This window comes from Zootoca vivipara, chromosome 1 (assembly GCF_965207765.1).
Source record: "Zootoca vivipara chromosome 1, rZooViv2.hap1.1, whole genome shotgun sequence".
Lineage (NCBI taxonomy): Eukaryota > Metazoa > Chordata > Lepidosauria > Squamata > Lacertidae > Zootoca > Zootoca vivipara.
The window spans coordinates 12,090,049-12,116,858 of NC_142582.1; the positions used below are offsets into that span (position 1 = coordinate 12,090,049).

At 41.4% G+C, this 26,810-nt stretch overlaps 3 protein-coding genes across 8 annotated transcripts in view; 1 reads left to right on the forward strand and 2 right to left on the reverse strand.

Annotated features, from left to right (window-relative positions):
• The window catches only part of RFTN2 (raftlin family member 2), a 36,621-nt gene extending 35,417 nt beyond the window's left edge, over positions 1–1,204 (forward strand). For 3 of the 6 annotated variants that reach the window (XM_088651988.1, XM_035136722.3, XM_088652076.1), the window contains one exon: positions 416–1,204. In XM_088651988.1, coding sequence (XP_088508114.1) covers positions 416–679 — 264 coding nt within the window. In that variant the 3' untranslated portion in view covers positions 680–1,204. Of the gene's footprint in view, positions 1–412 lie in introns of all 6 variants that reach the window. The other 3 variants (XM_060281549.2, XM_035136714.3, XM_088652032.1) reach the window with 1 other exon arrangement.
• A 525-nt stretch (positions 1,205–1,729) lies between these two features.
• MOB4 (MOB family member 4, phocein) lies at positions 1,730–14,757 on the reverse strand. The gene is made up of 8 exons (XM_035136732.3): positions 14,683–14,757; positions 10,765–10,827; positions 10,085–10,185; positions 9,186–9,228; positions 8,903–8,989; positions 5,968–6,047; positions 5,300–5,411; positions 1,730–4,111 (listed from the first exon to the last, which is right to left on the reverse strand). Exons 1-8 carry the CDS (start codon positions 14,740–14,742, stop codon positions 3,980–3,982), a joined length of 678 nt encoding a protein of 225 aa, XP_034992623.1. The 5' UTR covers positions 14,743–14,757; the 3' UTR covers positions 1,730–3,979.
• Positions 14,758–20,332: 5,575 nt separating this feature from the next.
• Positions 20,333–26,541, reverse strand: HSPE1 (heat shock protein family E (Hsp10) member 1). Its single transcript, XM_035136739.3, has 4 exons — positions 26,467–26,541; positions 23,283–23,447; positions 21,609–21,698; positions 20,333–20,568 (listed from the first exon to the last, which is right to left on the reverse strand). Exons 1-4 carry the CDS (start codon positions 26,467–26,469, stop codon positions 20,518–20,520), a joined length of 309 nt encoding a protein of 102 aa, XP_034992630.1. The 5' UTR covers positions 26,470–26,541; the 3' UTR covers positions 20,333–20,517.
• Positions 26,542–26,810: the final 269 nt, after the last annotated feature.

Consider the following 26,810-nt stretch of genomic DNA (forward strand, 5'->3'; position numbering starts at 1 on the left):
GGACCAAATTAAGGATTGTGAGATTCTTTGCCTGTTGCATTAATTTTTGGTTCCCATTACAGAGTATGGTGCAAAGTTATTACTTGGCAGATTCCCCCTATAGCTCACTTGCACAGCATTTAAAGGCTTTTCAAACTCCTGGGAACTTGGCTTTACCCAACATTGGCCACACATAATTATGAAGACAGGGATGGGGAACTGCATGCCAGAATTGGAGCTAACTTTCGCTTCAGACAATAGATGGCAAAGTTTCTATCACTACACAGGAAACCAGTGTGTGGGACCAGACTGTAAATTCTGCAAATATTCAGCCATTTCATCCTCCATTCATTTGTTCTCAGATCCAAACGCACATTCTTTCAGCTCCCTTCCTCTGTGAACTCTTAATTCAAGTTTTTCCCCTCCATTTCAGAAGAAATCCACCAGGCAACTTAGAGAAGAAAAAGGAAAGGCTCCCAGCAGAAGTGTTGGATTAGACACAGCTACTTCCCAGCCTGCGCAAAATACACAAGCTACGGATGAGTTTCATCTATCGCCTTCTGCAGAGTGTTGGCCCAAGGACAGAGGGGTCCATTTTGAAAGCTTCGCCGGATTCAGCAGCAGTGATGGCATACTAAGGGAACTGGATGATGGGCAGTTTGACCAAGAAGATGGAGTCACTCAGGTCACCTGCATGTGACCAGAAAATGGATTAGATGGACCTGTACATATTTTTTAAAAAATAATAATGTAAAAATAGAATTTGCTTTTTATATGTGTCGGTATAATTTTCTCCTTTTATCTTATACAAACATGTGCACATTATACTTCCCCTCAACTCTGTAAATATACTCATAGCACAACTCTTATTTTAGTGTTGGCAGAAGTGCTAACTTTTGAGTAAGGTCTGATTTACTGGGATTTTGCATTTCTAGAACAGCACTATATGTCGCTGATGACATCTCAGCAATCTTTCTTGTCAGCTGGAAACAACTGCAGATAGGGTGTTCTCTTCTGCAAAACAGAAGACTTTTTACAAAATGCTTGAAATGTAATACAGCAGCATTTCTCTTAATACGCTATTTTAAATATTGTGAGGTTTAACACCAAATTAAAACTGTACATAAGAGAACCGTGTGCCATTTTTAGGTTTCGGATTTAAACTCTCCTCGTGTTAAGAGTGCAAACTCAAACGCTGTAATAAAAAATTGGTACTAAAAACAAATCACTAGTAGTGTGCAGTCATAAGTGTTATTAGGTGGCTATTTGTGAATGACTGAAAATCATGACAGAAGAGAGATAAGCGGGTTTAAACCCAGTGCCTTGATTGACTTTTTGTTGTAGAGGCCTTACGAATATATGATGCTGCTTTGTACAAAGGTTCAAAATACATGTGAGATTAAAAGTTCCTGTGCAGGCTTTTAAAAACACAAATTGCATCAGCAGGGGTGATAATTAACTTGATCAGAGCAGTCAAGGGGTGGGGATTCGACCCTTTCCACCCCCTGCAGTGGTTCTGACGAACATTGCTCTTCTGAAACTGGTATTTCCTTTATGGGGGGGAAATCCTCCAGATAGCTTATTATTTCTAATAAATCCTCTGCAAGTAAGACGCAACGACACATTCAAGTCTTCTCCAGTTAACTCAATTAATACATACACTTTGTCTACAGCAAGGAATTCTATGTATGAAACTTTAGAAAATCTCTTGAGTAAAATAATTTCAAAACAATTTAGCAAAATAGACTGGTCTGGAAAAAGAAAAAGATTTAATTGCAACCTCTACTTTTTTTTACAATGTAATTCAAAAGACAGACACATCTCAGTTTCCCTATAATGCAGAATGTAAGTTAAACCCTCAATATATATTTACCATACAAAGTCAATAGTTCACTTATGCTTACTGAAGTTCTACAGTATCAGCCAGGCACATGTGTGCACACATTATCAGAGGTACTTGAGTCAACAGCATTAAAGGTTACAAGCAGTGCCCCATTTACTTAACTTGATTATATGAAGTCAAGTTTACAGTGCAGAATTGGATTCATTTGCTAAAAACAAGATTAGCCATTTCAGAGACATACACCAGAATAATATGGAGATGTGTTGAGATTTTGTTGCAGCCTCAAGCACCACGGATTTTCACAGAAATGCTTAAAGGTGCTATTTCATTTTCCGGCTGGGGGAGGCTGCCCTGAACCAGCCATTTCTGACAATAACCATATATACCCTGCTACCTCTGAAAAGGAAATTCTTTATCCACTTGCTTTGAGGTATCAATCACATCTACATTACTCAAGGTAGGCCTTACATTGGGTGAATTGACATAACTAGCTGTTGCTAAGAACACATCTGATGTGATGACCCTGTTGACCATTAAAACCATATTTTAAATTGAAAGTAAGAACAGCACAGAGGTGCAGAACCTCCCAACAAAGTTGCCACCAACATAGCCCTGTTAAAAGCAAGCGGGGCTTGTGCCCATGAAAAGCTATGTGTCCCTTCTCCAGTAAAGGGATGCAAGGTGGCATTCTTGCTGTTTGAATTTGAAATATATTTTTTGCAATTAAGGCATGTACGCAATGCTAATCTGAAACACAAATTATCAATATTGGGAAATAAATTTGCACCTTTCATTCTGCGATAATGAGCACTCTTCAAAATGGTGTGTGTGTGTGTGTGTGTGTGTGTGTGTGTGTGTGAAGTCAGCTTGGCAACATAAAAGCCGAAACTTGCCCATTTCAACAGATCAAGGGAGACTGGTTAATGTTCTAATGTGAATGGAGCATACACCCACTTCAAAAAAAAATCTCACCAAGTCAATTTGATCACTGCTAGTGCTTTCAGATTTCTGCATTCATATACATCCAATGTTACAAAGCCTGCTATAGTTTTTTTAAAAAAAATATTTAATTCTACAGCATTCAAAATAGCTCAAACTCCATTAAGTAGTTCTCATGAAACCTTAGCACTAATGCAAACCTGCAAATGCTATTTAAGGAACATACACTTAAGATTTTGGGGTGGGGGTGGAATTCAATTACTGGAACATAAAGCAGGTGGTATTTGCATGGATGAAAGGCAAGACAGAATCCAGCTGCATGTACTGTGATGAGTAGGGTTCAAAATTCCACCGAACCCTTTTGTTACAAATGAGCAAGGCTATTTTGGCACACTCTGCAGTAGTGTAAAATGAACTTTTAATGCAAGGTATCACCTGTAAGCAATTACTATAAATATGCACAGGTATAAGCCACAGAGCACTTTACTGTAGGCAGAAAGGAACACAAATTGCTTTTACCGACTGGCAAGAGGTGCAGGAAGGAAAACACGGAGCGGAATCTTTGCCTTAAGGTGACTGAAATGAACATACGGTCTTTTGCGATACACACAAGTCTCAACCGATACAGAAAGGCAAGTCCATAAAGAAAAAAATATAGAATACACTTTTGGCAGTATAGTAAGTGTTATCCTTTTGGTATTAATACTGTAATAATGAATATTTGGATACACACATACTATAAGAGTTTAGACGCTATATATGCCCACACCCCAAAAAGCAAAAGTTGGGCACTAAAACAAGGGTACTTTCTATAAAATACAAAACATAAAGAGAAATGGACTTGCAAGCTTCTGGTGTTAGTCAAAGTAAGGCTAAAATTCCAACTTCATCAGTATATAGGAAGCTTCAGGTTTAAACTGGACAAGGTCTGAAGATTGTGATCCAATGATTGTTTAGCAGCAATTTTACAGAACTGTAAATTCTTTTATTAACAGGCAGTATAAACAGATAATTCTAATTTTATTTAAAAACCATGAGTGCCACATTGAAGAATATACAGCTCATGAATAACTTAAACCATATTCCATATTAAGAGGCAACGCACACAGCATACAAAAAGTATACTAAACAAAGCTCTAAGGATACATGATTGACATTTCTAAATGATATATACAGTACACAATGTTAATTACGGAATCATTCAGTCCACGACACTCATCATGCCTCACTTTCGCCAGAAACTGAATTCTGCACCTCCTCTTCTAAAATTGGTACGATCAGGTTGTCCTTGGACATCAGGTTGTATTTCATCACAAATTTGGTAAACCGGTGACACAAGAAAGTTTCGTTCTTAAGACAGAAAAATAAAAAATGCATTAATACATACGTCCACACACCATGAAAGACAGAATTAGGAAAGAAGTTATTCAAAATTACTCAGGACCATGTTATAATTTCCTATATGGAGACTTCCGCGTAGGGAAAAAAGTACATACCGCGGCCCACCAGAATGCTTGATCAACACTCTGCTCTTGAGACTTCTCGCTCACAAAAGCAGAGGATCAATCAGGCAGATAGAAATAAGTCTGGGATGCTATGGCACAGTTCTGCACACAGAATCCTAGTTAGGTAGGCAGTTGTAACAAATAAGCATTGTTGCACTATTGTCAAAGCATCTGAATTATTGCTTAGTACATGGAAACATTTTGTAATTTCTGCTGAATCTAAAGGATAGGATTTATGTAACAAGGCAATGCACATTTAAATATACTAGGAAGAAAGCAACATAATTTGCTTTCGGATCTGAGGCACGTGAAACTTTAAGTCCCACTGCCTATCTCAGACAAAACACTGCACACTAAGTACGTGAAGAAGAGCCAATATTCTCCTACTCTCACTGGAATATGTCTGGAGTTTTGGATATTTTGGAGTAAAAGGTAAAAGGTAAAGGACCCCTGGAAGGTTAAGTCCAGTCAAAGGCGACTATGGGGTTGCTCACTTTTAGGCCAAGGGAGCCAGCGTTCTGGGTCATGTGCCCAGCAGGACTAAACCGCTTTTAGCGCAACGGAACACCATGAGGGAAACCAGAGCACACAGAAATGCTGTTTACTTTCCTGCTGCAGCGGTACCTATTTATCTACTTGCACTTCGTGCTTTCGAACTGCTAGGCTAGCAGGAGTTGGGACAGAGCAACGGGAGCTCACCCTATCGCGGGGATTTGAACCACTGACCACCTGATTGGCAAGCCCAAGAGGCTCAGTGGTTTAGACCACAGCACCACCCACCTTCTACAAGCTAAACAGAATTCTTACACATACCACATTTTGGAAGCAAAAAATGAGACTCAGCAGTGGTCTCTAAGAACAACTCAGTTTCAGTAGAGTTCAGAAATAAATGCTGGTACTAAAACAAAGCAAAAAGAGCAGAACTCTCTGACCAATCACAACATGACCTCTAGCTCAATACTGTATTAAGGTACATATAGCACAATCCTCTATCCTACTCCCAGAATTGCAGCTTTAGTATCAGAGTACTTACTTCATATTCATCAAATATTTGGCGATGATGAAAATATGCATGTGAAAATATTCTGTAAATCCGACGGCAGACCGATCCTAGTTTGGCTACGGAGGATTCCTTTATACTAACCCTGTAAGCAATTTAACAAAAAAATTATACATGGACCTTACTTCTGCTATTGTTGCACTAAATGTTTAATGATGGTTGACAGTATTAGTTTCATATATTATCCATGTAAAAATTATTTCTGGCAATAATTTGCTCACCAAATCTATATATAGATTCGTTCAGCCTGGACACGTACGTCCAGCTCTTATGACGTTCTAGCGGTTCCCTCACTGCGAGAAGTGAAGCTACAGGGAACCAGGCAGAGGGCTTTTTTGGTAGTGGTGCCAGCCCTGTGGAATGCCTTCCCATCAGATGTCAAGGAAATAAACAGCGATCTGACTTTTAGAAGACATCTTAAAGCAGTTTTTAAATGTTTGATGTTTTGTCGCTTTAGTATTATTATTATTATTATTATTATTATTATTATTATTATTATTATTATTATTATGTTGGGAGCCACCCAGAGTAGCTAGGGTATAAATAATAAATTATTTATTGTTTATTATTATTATTATTATTATTGCCTTCAGAACCAATCACAAATATTTTAAAAAGCAAGCAGATTCACAGAGCTTTACCTGCTGGGAAAATATTTATTGCTATTCAGAAGACATGCAGCTCCATCCAATGTGTGTCTGGTGTAGTCAATGGCAGGACACTAGAAAGGAGAGAAGAGAAACTAGAAATCCTCTTGCACCATCAGATTCCCATTATTCCAAACTCTTCTTATACAAGTGGGTGGACATAACTGAATGCCATCCAAAGTTATTACCGTACTAGCTCTAATCCTACACCCATAAAGTAAGATGGCATACTAAGGGGGAAAGGTTGTCTTGCTTTAGAGGAATGAGCTTTTGTAGGAAAACACTCTGAATATTATGTATACTCCTATAACGAAACAATACAATTCTAGGATTCTATGAAAACTGTTCAGATAATGGCTCATGGTTGGAAAAAAGAAACAGTAAAAACAATTGGCAAAGTAGACACTATTACTGAAGTAAGAACACAAAAGATCATACCTACTGACTCAGATATCTAAATACAGGGGCAGATTGTCACACTGCGTGTAATTCCTCTTAAGAACTGGTATGAGAGTGACACACACAGCCACCGTTGCAAACTCTTATTTATTCATTCATATAACAATTACAAAACAGATGCACTCATTCCCAAAAAATAAACTCCTGTCAAACCTTGCGCTTCCCTTGATATTCTGTTCTAATTATTTTTAAAATGCCCCATTTATCAAACAAACATAATATTCTGGGAACTACCATTCCTCCTGTGAATCAAGTCAGTTAATTTGCCCATCTCTTCAAGCTCTGGACACTTCAATAGCCATTTCCATATAGCCAAAATAGGGACACAAGATTTTAGCTGCTAAATCCATTTTTAAATGTCATTCCCCGTGCAATATCCTCCTCAATCTAATTAATGCTATGTATTATTTACACATCCAAAAATCAGATGCCATCTGACAATTCCACCGCTTCTCATACTGACAGACTCAATGAGAGACTTAAAAAAAGACCCCACCAGATCTCATTCAATTTTTCTCCTGGGATAGAAAAAGCAAGACCCGTTTTCTACCTAATGCTCATTATAGTGATCCTTCTTCCTAAATCCAAACATGCCGTTTCTTCAAGCTGTCAAAATGAGAACTGTCTGCAGTTGTGGTGCCCCCCCCCCCCGCTCAAAAATCCTTAAATTGAAGTATGGAAACCATAAGAACGTCCACACTCCTTTTTGAGTAATTTCATACCTTCATAACATCTACCCATTCCCTACCAATGGCCTAAATAAGATACACCATGAATTCCCTAACTTTCAGAATCTCCTGGTCCATTTCCCCTAAGGAACCTAATACTATGTCTTCATAGAGAGCCTAACAGATAAATTTACACACTTAATTTCTTTTTTCCATATTATAAAAAGTTGCTGTGGAATCAGATTTTGCTCCAACTGTTCTCCTCTTTCCTTGACACCCACACCAATGATCCTAAATAAGTATTGATATAAAGCTATTCCAGTTAGTATACACCTTTATCCTTAGTTTGTAATAACCATACATTTAGCCAATTCAATAGAGCAGCTTCATAAAATGACAATAAGTTTGTAACTGCTAGTCCTCCTATCTGATTGGAGGTATTAGTTTCTATTATTGGTGCACCTCCTGACATGTAGTTACCAAAATTCATGCAAATCAAGCAATATTCATAATGAAGTGGACAAAAGTAGAAACCTTCATAACATTGCCTGATCATATTTTACTTTGGCCATCCAAGACAAACTCATTTCTTCCATCTTTCTAAATCTAGTTTTACTTCCTGATCCAATGGCTAGCAATTTTCTCAGTCCTTTGGCTATCCACACCACCTTTATTCCTACATATCTAGCTTGTTTCTTTGTTATATCCAGATCATAATCACACACACTTTCTGCCTGTTTTTCTTATATCCCAAAATAGCACGTTTTCTGTAACCTGAAACACATATTTTTGCAAGGATAAAATTATGTCATCTAGATATAGAGCATTCCTGATCTGCCCTGCTTTCATCTTGACACTACAGATCTTTCCATTTTGCTGTAGTGAGTGGCTCTATCGACAACACAAGTAACAGAAGTGAGATGGGCAATCCTGTCTTGTTCCTCTAATTGTCTATTCACCAGTATTCTTGCTGATGATGCAGAATAGAGATAAAATGGATTAAAGCAACTGAGAAGATTAAAGCCTTCCATGACAGCAAGCAAGTAAGTCAATTTGATCCTGTCAAATGCCTTTGTGGTATCTAAAAACAGTAATAAAGTTGTGCATGGTAATATACTCATAACCTGTATGATTATCCCATGAAATACATGACACATGGTTAGTTTAAGCCATGGGTAGGCAAACTAATCCCCTCAGCTATTTCTGTATATATTCTTGTGTAAATGCTCAATAAGAGCTTATCCAATGGAACAGTGTCTGAACACACAGTATTTGTCTTTTCACGAACTATTACTATTCCAGTGTGAAGGCTCTGAGCAACATGCTACAGGTAAAGGGGAAGCCTGCTTGCTTTTATTTACTCTTTAAAAGAGTAAAGCTATCCAAGTTCTTATGCAGAAAAACAAATTAGTACTTGGCTTGGAAAAGACTAATGAAAACTTTTTTTAAAAAAACAACCAGTAAAATGTGCAGTCATGGCTAGAAAACTAAGTTTGTCATAAGATGATGTCAAGATTCAACAGCTGTGGGCCAGGAGCAAATTAAATTGAACCATGACTGCTATGGTGAGATAGTTTGAAGGAATGACACTTGTATCTACTACTACCACTACCGAATTACAGGTTCACAGTAACTCATGCTGATCTCCAACTTTCATGCTGAACACCTGAACCATCTTATAGACAAATAGTGAGTGGAAAATGGTAGCAGGATAAGGGCCGGAGGTACAGTTGTGTGAAGTTAACATTCTTGGTATAAGCAGGGAAGAGTCTTGGCAGCTGTTTTTTATAATCCTTTCTTACCTCTTTGGGAGTTTTATGGGCTGCACAAAGAAATATCCACTGCTCAGTTGCTGTCATCTGCGTGCATGTATCTGGATGGCATTCAGTCTGTTGAAACATTTGTACAATAAATAAAGATTTAGTCAGGCATAGGTCCTCACATTCAAATTACTCTCTCTCTTTATTCCTTCTACCATGACTAATAAAAAACAGAGCACTGAAGAACAATACAAAGCATTAAGACGCAAATACATAAAAAAAAGTTATTCTTAATTGTCAAAAGGAAGATAAAATAATAAATTACCTGAAGTTTAACCGCAAGGCCATTAAGCTCAAGACAGAACTGCCTAAAATTTTAGAACACAGAAGGTTAGATAATTACATCCCTCCCCCATTAAAACACCAGTCCAATAGTTATGAACTACAATATTTTGGATTATATTTAGCATTATAAATCCTTTCATTTAGTATTCTCTAACTTGGTGTCCTTCACATGTTTTGGACTACAACTCCCATCATCCCTGACCATTGGCTATTCTGGCTGGGGATGACCAAACATCTGGAGCAGTAGGTTCAGCTTGAAAACGTAATTTGTTATTTCTGGAATTAAAGTGTGGTTGTGGGATGGGTGGGAATCATACAAAAATTGGCTGGCTAGAGAAGCCAGGACGGCTGCTTTTAACCCTTGGCCTGAAGTCTGCCCCCCCCCCCAAGACTGTAAACGTGAGTATATCATAAGAAATTCGAATTTAATCAAAAAGGCTTTGGTAGTGACAGAAACAAGTACGTTTAACCGTCAAATAAGTTTTTTCTTATGATACGGACAATGAATTGGACAATACAGTGGTACCTCAGGTTACAGACGCTTCAGGTTATGCGTTTTCAGGTTGCGTACCGCGGGAAACCCAGAAGTACCAGAAAGGGTTACTTCCGGGTCTCGCCGCATGTGCAGAAGCGCTAAATCATGCTTCGCGCATGTGCAGAAGCGCCAAATAGCGTCACGCGCATGCCCAGACGTGGTGCTGCGGGATCCGAACGCTGCGGGTTGTGGACATGCCTCCATCACGGATTACGTCCACAACACGGGTCCACTGTACCAAGTAGGCACTCATTCAAGGATGAAGGCCCCAAGGCCTTTTTTCAGAGACTGGTTTCAGTTAAGCTCAAACATATACCGTATTTTTTTTACAGCCCAGATCATACCTTAAGTGTTCATACTTCCAAACTCCTTCATCCTGTCCTTCTGGAGGTTCAAGAATTTTGTCAATGTTTGAACAATCTGCCCTTATGTTTTGCTGGATATACTAGAGGAAAGAAATATTTAAATAAGATACATTTCACTGATGTTAATAATAATAACAGAAATAAACTTAAGTGTGTTCAAGACTGTGGTAAAGTTTGTTGTAGAAATTTCTTGACACACTGTTTAGGGCTGAATCCAGTGCTGCTGCACAGCAGACTTCTGATAGCACAATAGATCTTCCCTTATCCTTTCCCCTGCAGCACCCTCACACACCCTCAAAATCCGCTCCAATCTGCACCCCGTTCTTATGTTGGGCCTCAAATGTTCCAGCTGTTACTGGAAGCACAATATGTAATACTGACATATTAGAAGGAACATGGGCTCAGTGGTCCAAAGGCTATTACTGTGAAGGCATCTGAGGGTCGAACAAACCCAACTTTAATTGCAAGAAAGAAAGCTAAGTAACAGCATGCATGGAACACCACTGTCTTTCTGGTGTGCTAAAGGCTAACCTATTACAAACAATCACAGCTGCTCTTTACATACTACAAGTTAAACTGTCTTTGTAACTATAGAAATGCACTGATATATATTCTAGGCAATTAACAAACAGCAAGAAGCAGAAATCAATGAAATGTACCTGCTGAACTGCCAATGTGCTGTCCATTTCTTCAAAAGATTCATCAGGCCAATTATAAAAATCCTAAGATAGTAAGAAAAAAAAGACTTAAAGCAAACTGAAGAAAAACAGAAAGATTCCAGTCCAAAAGAGATTCATTACTGCAAAAGCACTTAGGGTGCTATACATCAAAACAGAACAGACACAGCTATATAATGTGCAGTTTCGCACAAATGTCCAAGTGCAATTTCATTCTATTATTAGGACTGCTCAGCTGTTCCAACAAGACTGTAAAGTCTTTCAGGATATCCCTAATTTCACCATCTCTATTGTCCAATTCTGAGTTAATGCAACTAGCTGAATGTGGGGTCTAGTAAAAGTACGGTAGCTATTGCCAAGGCAGCAATATGCAACCTACACTTACAGCAGGGTCAGGTAATGACATCAGTGTAATATCACAAGCCATGACATTGCAATGATGTAGCAGTCTCTGTATCCCATCTGATATACAGTCGTACCTCGGGTTACGACCACCTCGGGTTGCGAACAATTCGGGTTACGAACTGCGCAAACCCAGAAGTATTTTCGCCGCGCGTGCGTGTGCAAAAGCGGCACGCGCAAAGTGTGAAAATAGCGCTTTGCGCATGCGCAAAATGGCGCTTCGGGTCTCGTTCGGGTTACGAACTTTTCGGGTTACGAACTGCGATCTGGAACGGATCGTGTTCGTAACCCGAGGTATTACTGTACTTATTGACCAGCAAAGCAAGTAGTGAGGCCAACTGCAGCATTCTAAATATCTCACTACAAATTGCAAGGGGCGGAAGGGGGGGGGAGAATATCTTAGTTATTCTGCTGAGACATGTTCACCTATTACCTAATTGTCCTCAGTGACTACAAAATGTCAGCTGCAACTTTGCACACTTATACAGAAGTCACACAAATCAGTGAAACTTACCTGGCAATGCACAGGGCCGGGCTATTAGACTGCAACCCTAAATTCTTTGGTTTTGGAAATAGTGCTATTTATTTCAATAGAACTTAACTCCATGCAAAAAATGTTCAGGGCTGCAATACAGAGTTTCCAATATACCAGTATACAATGGTAAACTAGTTTTCTGTGATGGGCATTTTGACTATAAATACTTTTAATTAAATAGGTTGAATAACAGTAATAATTCCAGTTCTTTACAGTGTTATAGTCTGTCCTTGTTTTCTCTAAATGGATGCACTTAATTTTAAGATGTGCCAGGAGAAACTCAAAACAGTTTGCAATCTTTTCTAAATCTATCCATCTATCTGCCTTTACATAATACACTGATGGTTATCAGCCCACACCCCTTTTACAGGAGACATTTAAGGTATGTCTCCCACAGCTATCTCAAGAGGATGACTCATGAATCTTTTCAACTGGAAAAAACACCATGTTCCTGAAAAAGAGTAACGCTATAGATAAGAACATACATGAAAATAACTAACTAGTCACATCATAATTTTTTCACTATTCATAAAGGAAGTTACAATCAGATGGAGGACGAAAAATATCCCAAGTATGTCACAGTTTTCCTGCTACTGTACTTTATTCAAGCCTTAATGCTTTACCAGAAGGCACTATAAAAACACAAGTCATAAGATTTAATTTGCACAGAAAAATGATGACCGATACTTTATACAGAAATATATATATATATTTAAAGGCCTGGCTACATAATTTTAGCAGTAAGAGGAATAACTTGAAAATAACAACAGAAGTCATATCAATTTAGTATTCAGCCATTTGTATGACTCCAACATCTCAATGCTGCATATCAATCCTTCAAGGTGAATGTACCTATCTAAGGTAGTTAGTTTGCTATAGAACCCACTCATTACTGAGCTTTTCATGCACACACACCCTTTTCAGTTGGTGCGTTCCTCTGGTATTATCCTAGGATAACTTCACAAATGTTTTCTTTAACCTAAATTATAAAATGAACTTACTTGCCTCCAGGTTATTTCCTTCAGTCAAAATAAGGCACTTTGCTGTATACAAGAGACTCAACGATACAACAAATACATATAATTTATAGTCAAGAATTTGTCTTGAATAGTCAAAACTTGCAGGCATGGCCAAACTTGGCCCTCCAGATGTTTTGGGACAACTCCCATCATCCGAAGCTAACAGGACCAGTGGTCAGGGATGATGGGAACTGTGATCCCAAAACATCTGGAGGGCCAAGTTTGGCCATGCCTGGAAATTGTTGTGCTTGTTTTATTTATCAGCAGTTCAGCCTACGAAAAAAAGAGGGTAATACTACCTATACTTTTTAACTTGCGAAATTGCTGACAGTTTAAAAGTCAAGCAAGATGGACTAAATTTATATGTATACACTACATGAACTGGTGCTGGAGGAGACTCTTGAGAGTCCCATGGACTGCAAGAAGATCAAACCTATCCATTCTGAAGGAAATCAGCCCTGTGTGCTCACTGGAAGGACAGATCGTGAAGCTGAGGCTCCAATACTTTGGCCACCTCATGAGAAGAGAAGACTCCCTGGAAAAGACCTTGATGTTGGGAAAGATTGAGGGCACTAGGAGAAGGGGACAGAGGACGAGATGGTTGGACAGTGTTCTCGAAGCTACGAACATGAGTTTGACCAAACTGCGGGAAGCAGTGCAAGACAGGAGTGCCTGGCGTGCTCTGGTCCATGGGGTCACGAAGAGTCGGACACGACTAAACGACTAAACAACAACAGCATGAACTGCTACTATAAAAGGATGGCAAGTGGGGGGGGGAAATAAAGTAAGACAAAACATACATCAGTACAAGTTGCATCCAGTTTTGAGAGGAAATGGCTGGAACACACATACTCAAGACAGCAGTTAAAACAATACACCAAAAGGGAGAGCGAGAGACAGAAAAGATTCACATTTCTCAGCACAGTAACGCCAACTGCTTTGAAAGGTTAAACACATATAGGTGTATCCTGGGTCTTAATTACAGCAGGCAAGATTACTGTCAACATGAATCTCCGCCAAATATGCATTAATTTTTTTAAAAAAAATACAGCAAGTACATGAGCAACCTCACAGGCACCAGCCCTGCAAAATACAGGCTAGACTGCTTCTACTCCAACCACCACCCTCCAACTCCTCCCATGAAGTCACTGCCCCCTTTACACGCAATCTTCCCCATCTTCTCCCTGCACCCAGCACCTGAAGTCACCTTCCCTGGGCACCTTGGCCCTAAATCCTAACCCCATTGACACTCTCTGTGGGGCAACCAACTCCGTCAAACTCTTCCCTGTGCCCTTATATTCTTCTCCCCCAAACAGCCCCTTTTTCTCTTTCCTCCCTGCACAGGTTACATACCGTTTCTTTTTCTTTTAGGTACCTTAAACCCTCCTTTCCTATCCAACGTCACGTCCCTAAATTCGCTTATTTCCGAAGCAGCTGCTTTGAAAAACCCCCACAACCCACGTCCCTTCCCCGCAACTCCCTCTTATTCTCATCCCTTTCCAGAAATCCCTGCTCGAGCCGCAGGACACGTAAGGCCACAGCGGGGCGTTCAGACGTTCGCGAAGTACACGGGGGGGGGGAGAACCGCCCACCACCTTTTGGTCAAACCTGAATCAGCACCCCGGCCATGGTACCAGTACCTGCCTGAACCCCCGACCCCCCCCCAAAAAAATATACCTAGCGCGGCCTGCCATTTTGAGCGAAACATCCCACCCTCGCGTTACTTTCCCCGACCCACCGGCGAGGCCCTTCACACCGGGCGGCGGCGCCTCTTTCCACTTCCCCGGGAAACGGAGCGAGGTGGAGCGCGAGTAGGCCTCGCCCGCCGCCGGCTTCTCGGCCCGTCATCCCCCTGCCGCACCACCGGGGCCCACTCCTCCTCCTCCGCCGGCACCCGGCTTCCCCCCCAGAGCCAGGGACCCATCGAGCGGGCGCCGGGCTTACCTGGGCCTTGGTGCCCGGCCTGTTCCTCCTCAGCACAGCCGTCCCCTCCGCCATGACCATAGTGACAGCGAGCGGCGCCAGGACCCGGATGCGGCGGTGGCACAGCAGCAGCAGCAACTAACCAAGCGGGGAGGGGAGGAGTAGGGAGGCGGGAGAAGCGCGAGACGACGGACGGGACAACGCGAGACGAGCGAGCTTCCTCTGCGGGGAGGGGGATGAGACCCAGAGAGGGCCGAACGCCCGGCGGGAACGGTTGGAAGAAGAAGCACGTGATCGGCCTACGTCACATCGGCGGGGGTGGGAGGCAGGCGCGAGCGCCGAGTAGCAGAAGTCTCACAGGGCGGGGGAGGGAGGATGAGCGGGCAGAACAGCGCGCGCCCCCTCCTCCTCCTAAAGCGGGGGGGGGAGGGAGGGAGAGAAGCTCAATAGAACGGCATGGGGAAATGGGGAGGAGCGAGTATGCGAAGGGCGGGAAGGAAAGGGCGGGAAAGGGGGCTGAGGGGAGGTTGTGAGCCGCTCTGATATCTCGTGAGGGAAAGGCGGTGTATAAATCTAGATAGAGAAATAGACAGAGACGGATACGGCGCCTCATATACAGTATAGGCGAAACGCGAAACTGCGTGGGAAGAAAGCATAATAGTAATAATCGCGCTGCACAAGAAAGAAGCATAACTGTCAAGTTCTCCCTTTTTTTAAGGGAAATTCCCTTATGCTGAATAGGCTTCCTCGCGAGAAAAGGGAAAACTTGACAGCTATGGAGAAAAGAAAGAAGCCTGGACAAGAAAAACAAAGGACGTGCTGTTTTTTAAAATAATAATAATGGGTGTGTCAGAGAAGCTTGCTTAGACGTTCACAGGAACAGGAGGGGAAATAAAAAAACACCCTTAGCAGCGGGCGGGAGTCAAAATAGCGTATATTCATAATTTATTTATACCAAGTCCATCTGGCTGGGTTTCCCCAGCCACTCAACAGATTATTATTATTATTATTAAAGTGATAAAACATCAAACATTAAAAACTTCCCTATACAGTACAGGGCTGCCTTCAGATGTCTTCTAAAAGTCAGATAGTTGTTTATTTCCTTGGCATCAGATGGGGGCGTTCCACAGGGTGGGTGCCACTACTGAGAAGGCCCTCTGCCTGGTTCCCTGCAACCTCACTTCTTGCGGGGAGGGAACTGCCAGAAGGCCCTCGGAGCTGGACCTCAGGGTCCGGGCAGAATGATAGGGGTGGAGACACTCCTTTGGTTCAACTGGTGCAAATAGGTTTTTGGACCGAAAGGCGGACGTATTTCTCATCGCTTGCAACCATGCTACCTGCCCTTGCTAACTTTTGACAACAGGGCAAGGCATTGGCCAGACACAGATGCTTCTCTGAAACATAACACTTTACTATTATTATTATTATTATTATTATTATTATTATTATTCCATTTACAACATAACCAACTTTTCCTCCAAGGAGCTCGAGGTGGCGTGCATAAGGCTCCCCATTCTCTCCTCACAGCAACCCTGTGAGGTAGGTTAGGTGGAGAGGCAGTGGCTGCCCCAAGGTCACCTGGTGAGCGAGCTTCATGGCTGAGTAGGGATTTGAACCCAAGTCTCACAGGTCCTCTACCTGGGTCTTCCAGCAGTCTGGAGAAGGTCAGACTGCCTCGGGGACTTTTGAATGTGCCTTCAGGAGAACAATGAAGGGGGAAACTAGGAAGCAGTAAACCTCCTTGCATCCACCTTAATTTGTGGTCCATTTCTTAGCCTGTCCATTGCAACATAAGAGTAATAAGAGTCCAGAATGGATTTCCTTTTAACCTCTGGATGGAGCCTTTCCATTTTAGAAGAAGCACTGGTGAATTCAAAATCTTATAACTTTGGTCTATGAAAATATACCATTGCTCTACACACTTGGTGCCTGAGCTATCCTACAGCTATGCCAAACATGTCTACAGCCTCCCATCATTCCCCAGGGCCAAACCTCAGCTTTTTCCCTCTCAAAAACATTGCTCATATTTCATATTTGCTTGCTTTTCAGAGCAGATTCAGCAAAACAAGCAGAATTAATTGTCCTTGAGAAGATTTTCTCCACAGACAGAAAACTGGCCGCAGCTGTTAGCTTCAGTGGCAGGTCAGGGAGCCTAGCTTTCATCTGTTGGCATCAAACCTTTCTAAAAGGTAAAGTAACATTCAAATAAGGTTTGGGGTTTTAAATTTTACATTTGACTTGTTGCTCTGGTGGATCTACTCCATAACAAAAAAGAAAAGAAAAGCCTGGCTTTTGGCTTAATCAGGATCACTTTTTCACTCTAGAAGGGAAGAGGTTTTGGCTTGTGTCGAGCTTTTCAAGTGTTGCAGAAATTTGCAGTTATTTGCACTCCTGTCACTGAAGCAGTGTAATTGCATGAGCTCACTTTGTTCTTTAATAAAAATAGCTAGCAACCACCGTCCCCATAAATAAACTTCCACTAAAAAGCTTGGGGGGGGGTGTAAACTAACCTGAATAACAACAACCATATGTGCCAGGCAGACTAGACAATGGGGGGAGGTGTGTAAAAGAACAATACAACACATTTATCAATTTCTTGTTTTGCTTATTACATTTGTAGGAGCAACATAAACTATGGGAACAAAACTTTCATTGTGACTTGGCATTAAAAAAACCCAGGTGTTTCCAGTGTCACATCAGTTTCTGGCTAGATCAATTTCAACTCAGCTACTTATATACAGTACACTAATTTAATAAAAAGGACAGGTGTTAAGTCTCATTGGCAGATTAATAGTATCCAAAATTGTTTAAAAGAATACCCTAGTATTTTCGTGTAGGAGCACCAATCCGGCAGACCACCTACAGTACAGTGTGGCTAACAAAAGAGATGAATTATGTATGGGGAAATAAAGTGTCTATGCACAAACATACGGTACCTTTGTCTGCTTTACAACAAACTGGAATTTACTTGACAGAAAGCTAGAGGGAGCAAGGCACTTGTGTCATTATTTTCCTTCATCTGAATGAGAACCTGAATTTCTGGCAGTGGTCCACGTCTTTCTAATGAAGTTTGGGTAGAAGCAGGGAAAAGTGGGTACACCTTTCTGACTTCTCAGTCTGATTAAATCCACCGTTGCATTATTACCCAACTGTGTTGTCTGGTCACACTGGGAGGTCTGTGGTGCAGGTCTTTTTGTTATTTGCAACTTATTTGCAAGATGTGCTGTTAAAAGGCAAAACCCAAGCCCTTTGGACATACTTAAAAATAGTTTATTGAATCCTGGGCCCGTACTATTATGCTTTGGATTTTTTTCTCTCCCTCTCCACATGCACCTCATAAGTTCCTTACAATATTGACTATCCCTGCTCTTAAGGGGAGGTGTAAAATATATTTTGGTTGTGATCCATAATTAAAGAGAATCATAGTTCACAGCCATGCCTTTCCTGAAGCTGACCTGTCAACTACTAAACCATGATAAGCCAGTTTCAAATAAACAGTACAGTCCTTGTTCACAGCGATATAGCCTTGCAGTGAATGATTTAACATTCTCAGCTGTTGCGCAGAACATTCTGCATAGCTTGTGCATCATATTGTCCCCCCCATAATTTACAAGGGAGAGGCTCTTTATTTTTTGGCAATTGAATCCTAAACATAGTAGCTTAGATACTGTTAACTTAAGGAAGTACACAGAAGGAAAGATTCCCAACTTTTTCTTCCCCTTTTTCCTTCCTTCCCTTCCTTTATGGAGGATGGGGAAGGGGGTCTACCACAGGGTTGGTAGTAAAGGTTCTGGGTGTATTTGTGGCCTCCACTGAGCTCAACTTCTCTCAGCTGCCAATTAGGGTTTGAATTAGGGTGCTTTGACCTGGGCAGAATTCACATTTTGGATTCCCATCATTTGGATTGCTCTCCCCATCTGTTCTCTAGCCAAGCAAGTATATTCTAAATCAGGTTTCTCATTCAGGGGTCAGCAAACTTTTTCAGCAGGGGGGGCACTCCACTGTCCCTCAGACCTTGTGGGGGGCCCGGACTATATAATTTTTTTTAAAAAAAATGAACGAATTCCTATGCCCCACAAATAACCCAGAGATGCATTTTAAATAAAAGGACACATTCAACTCGTGTAAAAACATGCCGATTCCCAGGCTGGATTTAGAAGGCGATTGGGCTGGATCCAGCCCCCGGGCCTTAGTTTGCCTACCCATGATCAAGTTTCAAGTGCATCGATTTCAGTGTCAAACTTTTGCATTTCATTTTCAAGCCCCTTGTTATTGTGATTTGCATGTCTGAATCTTGATGTGCCTTATACTGTATATCTCTGCATGCCTTCCTTCATTTTGTTTTTAGGGCAAAAGTATTTCCCACTTCTTTTCCTTCCTTTAAACATTTTGAGAGAAATCATTGCATTAATCAAAATGGGAGGTCATCAGAGTATGAACCCCTGTGGCCAAGCTATCCCTGTCCAGGAATGGCTAGCAGTAGCGAAACCTGGGCATGAGCATTCCATATTACCAAAGACCCCTGGCTCCAGTGACTATGTGGTATTGAGGAACAGTCCTAGATGTAACTGTTCCTTCAGGGTATGTGCAACCCCATAAAAAACAGGTGGTCCCCCAATTCCCAGACCTAGGAAGCACCCCACTTCCACATATTGGTGGCATCCAAACTTCAAATTTTCTGATGACCTCATACAGCAGTGTCATACAGAGAACAGGGGACAGGACAGAACCCCAAGGGACCGCATGGATTAGTTTCCATGGGGCTGAACAGAAATCTCCTTATGCTACCCTCTGTAACCAGCCCTGTAGGAGCAAGTGCCCTCCACTCTCAACCCACAGTTATTTCAATAACAGTATCAAAAGCCATGGAGAGATCCAAGAGAATCAACAAAGTTGCACTCCTCTCTACACTAAACAAGGTAATCAGTCATGAAAACCAAGGCTGTTTCAGTTCCAAACTGGAGCTCGACACCAAACTAGAATGGGTCCAGATAATCAGCATCCTCCAATAATGTCTGGAGCCGACCAGTAGGTGTCATCATTTTTTATTTGCCTGACAAAGCTAGTTTGGTTTTCTCAATATTGGATATGCTTCCCCTTGCTGGATTTGCTAGCATGCAGCACTTTGACCAGAACGCAGTAGCTTTTCTGGGAACTGTTACATCCTTAATTTTAAAGAATTGCATATTTTATTTCCCTCAAATGCTGGTAACCCTTCCGTGACAGCGCAATAGCATAGCCATTTTGAGTTTGTGCACCAGTAGCTCCTAGTGAGGAAATGTGATGTTTTCCAGCTTGGAAGCAAATATTTTATTCATTGACTTGTTTAAGGGATAATTATACTTGACTTGTGAACTCTCCAAGCATTCTGATGCTTTGTTTTTGTTTTTCCAAAGATGGAGAAATCGGTCCAAAAAGTTTTTTAGGATTCCACATCATAATGGCATGACGTAAAGAAGACTGCAATGCAGCACAGGAGGGATGCTTTTTGGGGGAGGCAGGAAGCTAAACCCCAAACTGGTTTCATGGTTCTTTGGCTCCTAGCCTATAGCTGGTTTTTTTATATCACAAGCCATCACTGTTTCACCCTGAAATGCTTTAGCTACTTAATTAGCCAGCAAGCTGCTCTAAGTATATTTTTTTATTTAAAAAAAAAACAGAACACACGGAATAAGATAGTAAGAAATGTATTTTGGATATACACATTGTTTTATTTTGAAGTCATAATGATACTTGGTAATTTGGGAGAATTTGCATTTATTAGAAAATAAAGAAATTATTTACATGATGGAACAGAACCATTTGAGCACTTTTTGTGGAATGAAAACTTAATGATAACGCAGCAAGATGAACTGTTCAGTCCACATATTTTCCAAGAATATCACCATCTCTAAATATGAAATAGTCCTGCAAATAAAGAAAACAAATTTGTCCATGTTGAAGATAAACAGTTAAGTAGTTCAAAAGCTGAAACACTGAAGCTCTTCCAACACAGAGATTTATTATATGTCCTTGGATCAGTGCTATACAAATATTAACCCAAGGACAGTTCTTCTACTTCATCACTGCTATTGCTCTGAAAGGGGCTTGAATTCCCCTAGGACAGACTTCAGATAAATTGATTGGAATAGTTTACAGGGGTTCAAAAGAAAATTTAAGAGATTCAGCTGCAATTCTTCTATAAAAGATGCATGTTCTCTTGAGATTTAAAATCTCACCTAAGGTTTACATAAATATACATAAACTTTTTAACTTTCTCTCACTTTACATTGGTTTGCAAACTTATTTTCGCAGATGGCTTGGCCCTAAAACAGTACATAAAAATGCTAGAATTTGTGCAATGGTGGTTATTTTTGAAACGCAGGTCACACACTTAGCAAACTTCTATTCCAATACAGGCAAGGTAAACCACAAGGAAATTACTGCAGTGGCTAAAAGGGGCGAGTCTTGCCTATTCCATACTCAGGTTTCTCCCTAAGGAGATAAGTCACAAATGTGTTTCATTACTTCTTGGTAACAGGCCTAAAAGCAGTAAAATCTCTTCTCCACTTCCCACAACAAAGGAATGGGGTTGCAGAAAGAGGACAGTGGCTATTCCAGAGGCAGTTACTTCTGGATGGAGATGAAGGAAAGCAATGAAATGTTTATAGAAGGTAGGCAGAGGCTGAGGCAGTGTGCATACATCTCGGAATACGGCATATGGAAACTGTTGTTATCTATCTGAGAATTAGGTGAGCAGACCACTGAGGTTTATTGGGAAAGGGCATGAAGATTCCAACGAAATGTATGTGATCTTCCATAAAATTAAGATAAGCACTGCTTTTGGCTTTGTTTTTAAAATAAGAGTTTAAGCAAGTACAAAAGTGCCATACAGAGTATTATATATATATATATATATATATATATATATATATATATATATATATATATAATATTCACATACTAACCTTGTCATCCAGTATAACTTTTGTTCCACCATACTCCGGCAGCAGAACCTTCTCACCAACTTTTACACTAACTGGACGAGTGTCTCCCTCCTAAAGGGGATGAAGAATAGTTACTGACAACGTATGTTACAATGCTCTTTAAAAGTTTTCTGTAGTGGAAACGCAGCTGCAATATTGCATCAGTTGGAGCTTCTGGACCAGGCCCAAGGGCAGCCTCATACCAAGCACACTGCTGTCATCCAATCTCAGGGCTACTAGTGCATGGTGGTCAAGTGATCCCGATCTAGATATGCCCATAGCTGGCAAACTAAGCAAAGCTGGTAAAAAGCACTTGCAAGTCACAGAGGTCACTTGATTCTCCAATGACAAAGATGTATCCAGGAGTACCCACAAGCTATGTACCGGCTCTTTTAGAGGGAACACAACCCCATCCAGAACAGGTTAGTGGAACCACCTACCCACAGAGCATCTTCCCATGCTTTTGGCGGAAAGGCAAAATATAAATACAGGGCTGTATCAACACTACTGTTCCACTAGCTTGGCAGACTTCTGCATGCTCAATGTAACTACACACCCTCAAAAACTGCTCCAGGGCACACACCCCTGGCTGGAGCAGATTTTGAGGGTGCATGCAGAGAGGAGAGGAAAGAAATGTCCAGTTGTAAAGTACTGGGTGCAACCCATAGTAAGTAAATAAACATCACACAGACAGTTTATAAGTCACTTACCCAGTATGAGGAGGCAAGTAAAATGCATTTAGATGAGTGCCCTTTGCCGCCCGCCCGCCCCAAAGCCAGAAAAGACACAAAGAGTGGCTGGAAGATAAAGTGCTCAACACAACCTCCACAGTGGCCTTCTCCAACCTGATGTTTTGTTCTCAAACTCCTATCAGCACCAGCCAGCCATGGCAAAGTACAGGGATGATGGGATATGTAGCTCAGCAACAGCTGGAGGGCACTAGGATGGGGAAGTCTACTCCATAACATAGATCTGTTACATGCACAAAAAACCCATTTATTTATTTCTTCCAAACTTATACCCAAATCCTATGAAAGTTTGCTTGGAGACAATGTTGTGCCACATTTAATGGGACTTACAGTAAGGTTACCAGATTTTGTTTCCCAGTGAATCCAGGGACACTTCAACTTCAGTCAGAATGGATGGATTTTGTCAGGGGACAGATTTGTAAATCTGGGGACTGTCCCCGGGAAACGGGGACGTCTGGTAACCTTAACTAACAGCTAAGTTTGCATTGAGTTACAGCATTATAGGCTTTATCACTAAGAAAAGCAAGGAGTTCAGCTACCATAAGCTCTGTGCTATGAAGACATGCCAGGTAGTCAATGGCCACTGCCCATTCCAATTCCTTCTCAAATAGTCTAAGGGCTTGGGGGAAAGGATCATAGTGGAGGTTGAGGAAAGAAGAGGCATATGATGATGCTGAAGTGTAAGTGAGGAAAGGCAGAAAAACAGCTGGGGGAGAAAAAAATGTGCCCAGGAGATCAGGGAGCAGATAATCACACCTTGAAATGTTAATTAGAAACCTACTGCCACTGTATCACAGCTCATGATGCTTGAGGTAGAGTGGAGAGGTGATTTTGCCGAGCACTAAGAAATCTACATGTTTCTTATCTGAAAAGCTATAAAAAGCATTTATAGGAAAGGTCTGCTTACCTTGCTTTTAGAGCCTGTTCCAACTGCCACAACAGTGGCTTGTAACACTTTTCCTTGTGATTTTTCTGGAAGCATAATGCCTCCTTTAGTTACTGTCTCAGCTGCACACCTTTCCACCAATACACGGTCGAAGAGGGGAAGAAATTTTTTAAATGCCTGTCCTGCCTGTTAAAACAAATCACAAGTCATAGTGTACAATAAGCAAACTTGTGTCTCTCAGCCACAAGCACATTGTCATCTAAAGCAGTGAACATGTGATTCTACCACTTTTGCACCACAGTAGGAATGATGGGGGAATAAGGAAAAATCTGGAAAAAACATAGTTACATATATACAATCCCCATTATGGCCAATGAAGTGTTACACATGTCAGTACATTTTAGGTAAAGCAACTTCAAGAAAAAGTTAAATACTTTGTTTAGGTTTTTGTACACATGATCTTAAGATACATTCTTCCTAATTACTCAGTGACTCCTTTCTACAAATAAAGGACATCATGAATGTGAACAAACACCAAAATTATTGCCATGGCATGCTGTTAAGAAATGATTCTCACTCCACAGATCTTGCTCAAGGGAAGAATTCTGCAGAAAAAGCTATCTGAAAAAGCCATCTTCCATATAAAAAGAATTGCTGCTGTTGTTGTTTAGTCGTGTCCGACTCAATATACCTAGGTGATCTTATTTAAAACAGTATTAACTACATTGGAATAAACAAATTTTGCATAAGGATGTGACTGGAAGATAGAAATGAAAGGTAGAGAGTTATATTGCTTATGTGTTTCAAATTGGAAGAATAGGCATACCTGTAGAATAGTAGTTTGGGACAACTTCCAAGCTTTAGTGATTTAGAAACTTACAGATACCATGGAAAAATCTACCAACATTCAATTTAGTGCAATAGCTTTATTAGGGCAAGCAAATTATATCACAGAAAGGTATGCAAGGCTCATCAATAAGAACCTTAAGTTCAAGTTAAACTTTATAGCACCACAAGGAAAATTTTAACAGCAAGAAATGTAAATTAACATTCCACAGTGTAAAGCATGTTGAACTTTGGACATTATTAACAAGGGTATTTGGGAGGCCATCTACTTGTGCCCACCCACTGGTGCACTGGAAGTTTGCTTGCACAACTGAATACCCCTTCCTCTTGTTCTCTCCTAACCCCAATTCTGCTCTGGTTTGAGGGACTCGGGCAGGGCATGGAGAAAGGGAAATATTCTCATGCAATTTTAGATGTTACCCATTAACCAAAACATTTTAGCTACTACTTTCTGTAAAAAGTAATGTACAGTATTCAATTTCATATTTAAAAGGAAGCCTTTTGCAAGGTTAGATGCAAAACAAATCCACATTTTTAAACAGGCAACTATGTATGGGTTAAAGAGCAACTATGTAGGAGTTAATAGAAAACCAGAGAGCTAAAATGAAGGTAGCCAGATCACATGACACTGGCTCACGTTCCGGCCTTCTCGTGGTTTCCAAAGATATCCAGCATGGACACTTACAGAAACAGCTAGAAACCAGGAGAAGGGCTGGATTATCTGTAGTTTTTGGACACTAGAGGTCGCTGCTGCAGAAGGAAATACCTAAACGTGAGCAAGTGGGACTTATTTCCATAGAATCCAATTTCAAGTCTGCAGTGCAGATGCAGCACTGAAGACGAGTGATTAAGAGACTTTAAAACTTCTGAAAACCCATTCTTGATAAAGTATAGTTTATTAAGAGATTTAACAAGTATGTCCCAACCAAGAGTATTCAGCAACAAAGATTAATAAGTAAAAAAAATTTAAAAAGTCAGCCACCTATTTGGATACAAGTCAGTAAAACTTTTGCTTGAAACTTCTGTAGGATTAGGAATTTGCAATACCAACTCTATCAACTGGTACCAAATTGCTTTAGATTAGTCCATCACATACCCCTATTACCCCACTTTTGGCAATAACAATCCCTGCATGCTCCTACACTATTATGAGCAAGGAGACGGCTACTGAGGAGCAAGTCCCATTGAATTTAATAGGACTTAATTCTGAGTAGGTATGGTTAGGATTGTGCTGTAGGGATTTAGCTTAAATCAACTAATTTGACCCGATAAGGATTAATCTTATTTCCCATTATTTTGTTGCTTGCCCAATAACTCCTTTCCTTGCAGCACTACTGAACCAACAACTATCCACTCTCAGTAACAGTCAACGATTGATACAGCAAAAAAACTGCATTTGCAGTTTGCACTCTTCACCACACAATAAATACAACTTGTTGCAAAGCAGAGGACATTCCAATCACACACTGTCAAGAGATTCAGAAGATAAAGGGATAAGATAATAAGGAAGAATAAAGAGCACATGGAGTTGTCAGATTTGACTGACTGGTAAGTAACCACTCCTTCATATACTGGGGAAGACAGGGTCAAGGAGGCATGTGCAAGATTTCCTCCTCACCACCTCACCCCCCCCCCCAGGCCTTGGAAAAGTACGATGGGCGGCATGACTACTCACGAGGCTTGAATCCTTGTACTTCCATGCTGCACATGTGTACTTTACCAAGGGTTGGAAGGACCACGAGGGTTATCTAGTCTTACCCCCGGCAATGCAGGAATCTTTTGCCCAAAATGTGGTTTGAACCCATGACCCTGAGATTAAGAGTCTCACGCTATACGAACTGAGCTACCTCTCTGCACTAACAGCTAACGCTATGGAGTTACTCTCCTGGGATTTGCCTCGTCCACCTCTCGCCATCACGCCTTGTGGCGACGAGCTGCATGCAAATCCATTCATGCGTGCATCACGTGGAGGCTCTTGCATTGTGGGGGGCGAAGGTTGGGCTAGATGACCCTGGGAAAACCTTGCGCCTCTACAATTCTAGGAAGGCGTCCACTCTCACCTGCCTTGGCCTATGCACTTTTTCACCAGTGCCGCCCCACCCTTCGCCAGCCAACTGAACCCCACTAGGGGTCCCCTTCTGCCCAATTTACAGGAGAACACCTTTTATCGTGAATGGAGGGAGGGAGGGAGGGAGGGAAGGAGAGAGAGAGAGGGAGAGAGAGAGAACGAGAGCGAGAGAGAGAGAGAGAGACTCAAGTCTTGCAATAATGAGGGGGGGGAGAGAAAGAGAAGGAAATATGGATTATTCTTCCCAACCCTTTGCAAATACTTCTCGAAAAAAAAGCGCGAGAAGCTTACCATGGCGCGCGCTTTACAAGGCCTCCTGCTCCCGCTGCGAAGATTCCTTGCACCCCTGACCGACCCACAGAGCTAGCACGCGCAGAAAGGGTCACGGCCCGCGCGTGCGCAGACCGTGCCCCGGAAATTGCGGGGAAACTACTTCCTGTGGCGGTTGGCTGAGGAGTAGGGGGGGGAGAATAGTTGGGATAGACTTTAAAACTTGTTCCCCGTAACTTTTCGGTTCGCGCTTTCTCATTACTTGTCGCGAACCAGATTTGTTCGGGTTTGTGGGCGCGAAGCGACATTCCCGTCGGGTTTATGTATAGCACCGTCATGAGCGAGGGCGAAGGGGAGCGGGGGTG

Excerpts from the sequence above, each read along its gene's own strand:
- MOB4 (XM_035136732.3), bottom strand. The coding sequence starts at position 14,742 with ATGGTCATGGCGGAGGGGACGGCTGTGCTGAGGAGGAACAGGCCGGGC. Across the intron at positions 5,412-5,967 it reads AATAAATATTTTCCCAGCAG|GGTTAGTATAAAGGAATCCT; the intron begins GTAAAGCTCTGT and ends AATTGCTTACAG. Across the intron at positions 4,112-5,299 it reads AAATATTTGATGAATATGAA|AACGAAACTTTCTTGTGTCA; the intron begins GTAAGTACTCTG and ends TTCTGTCTTAAG.
- HSPE1 (XM_035136739.3), bottom strand. Across the intron at positions 21,699-23,282 it reads GAACAGGCTCTAAAAGCAAG|GAGGGAGACACTCGTCCAGT; the intron begins GTAAGCAGACCT and ends CATCCCCTTTAG. Across the intron at positions 20,569-21,608 it reads AAGTTATACTGGATGACAAG|GACTATTTCATATTTAGAGA; the intron begins GTTAGTATGTGA and ends CTTTATTTGCAG.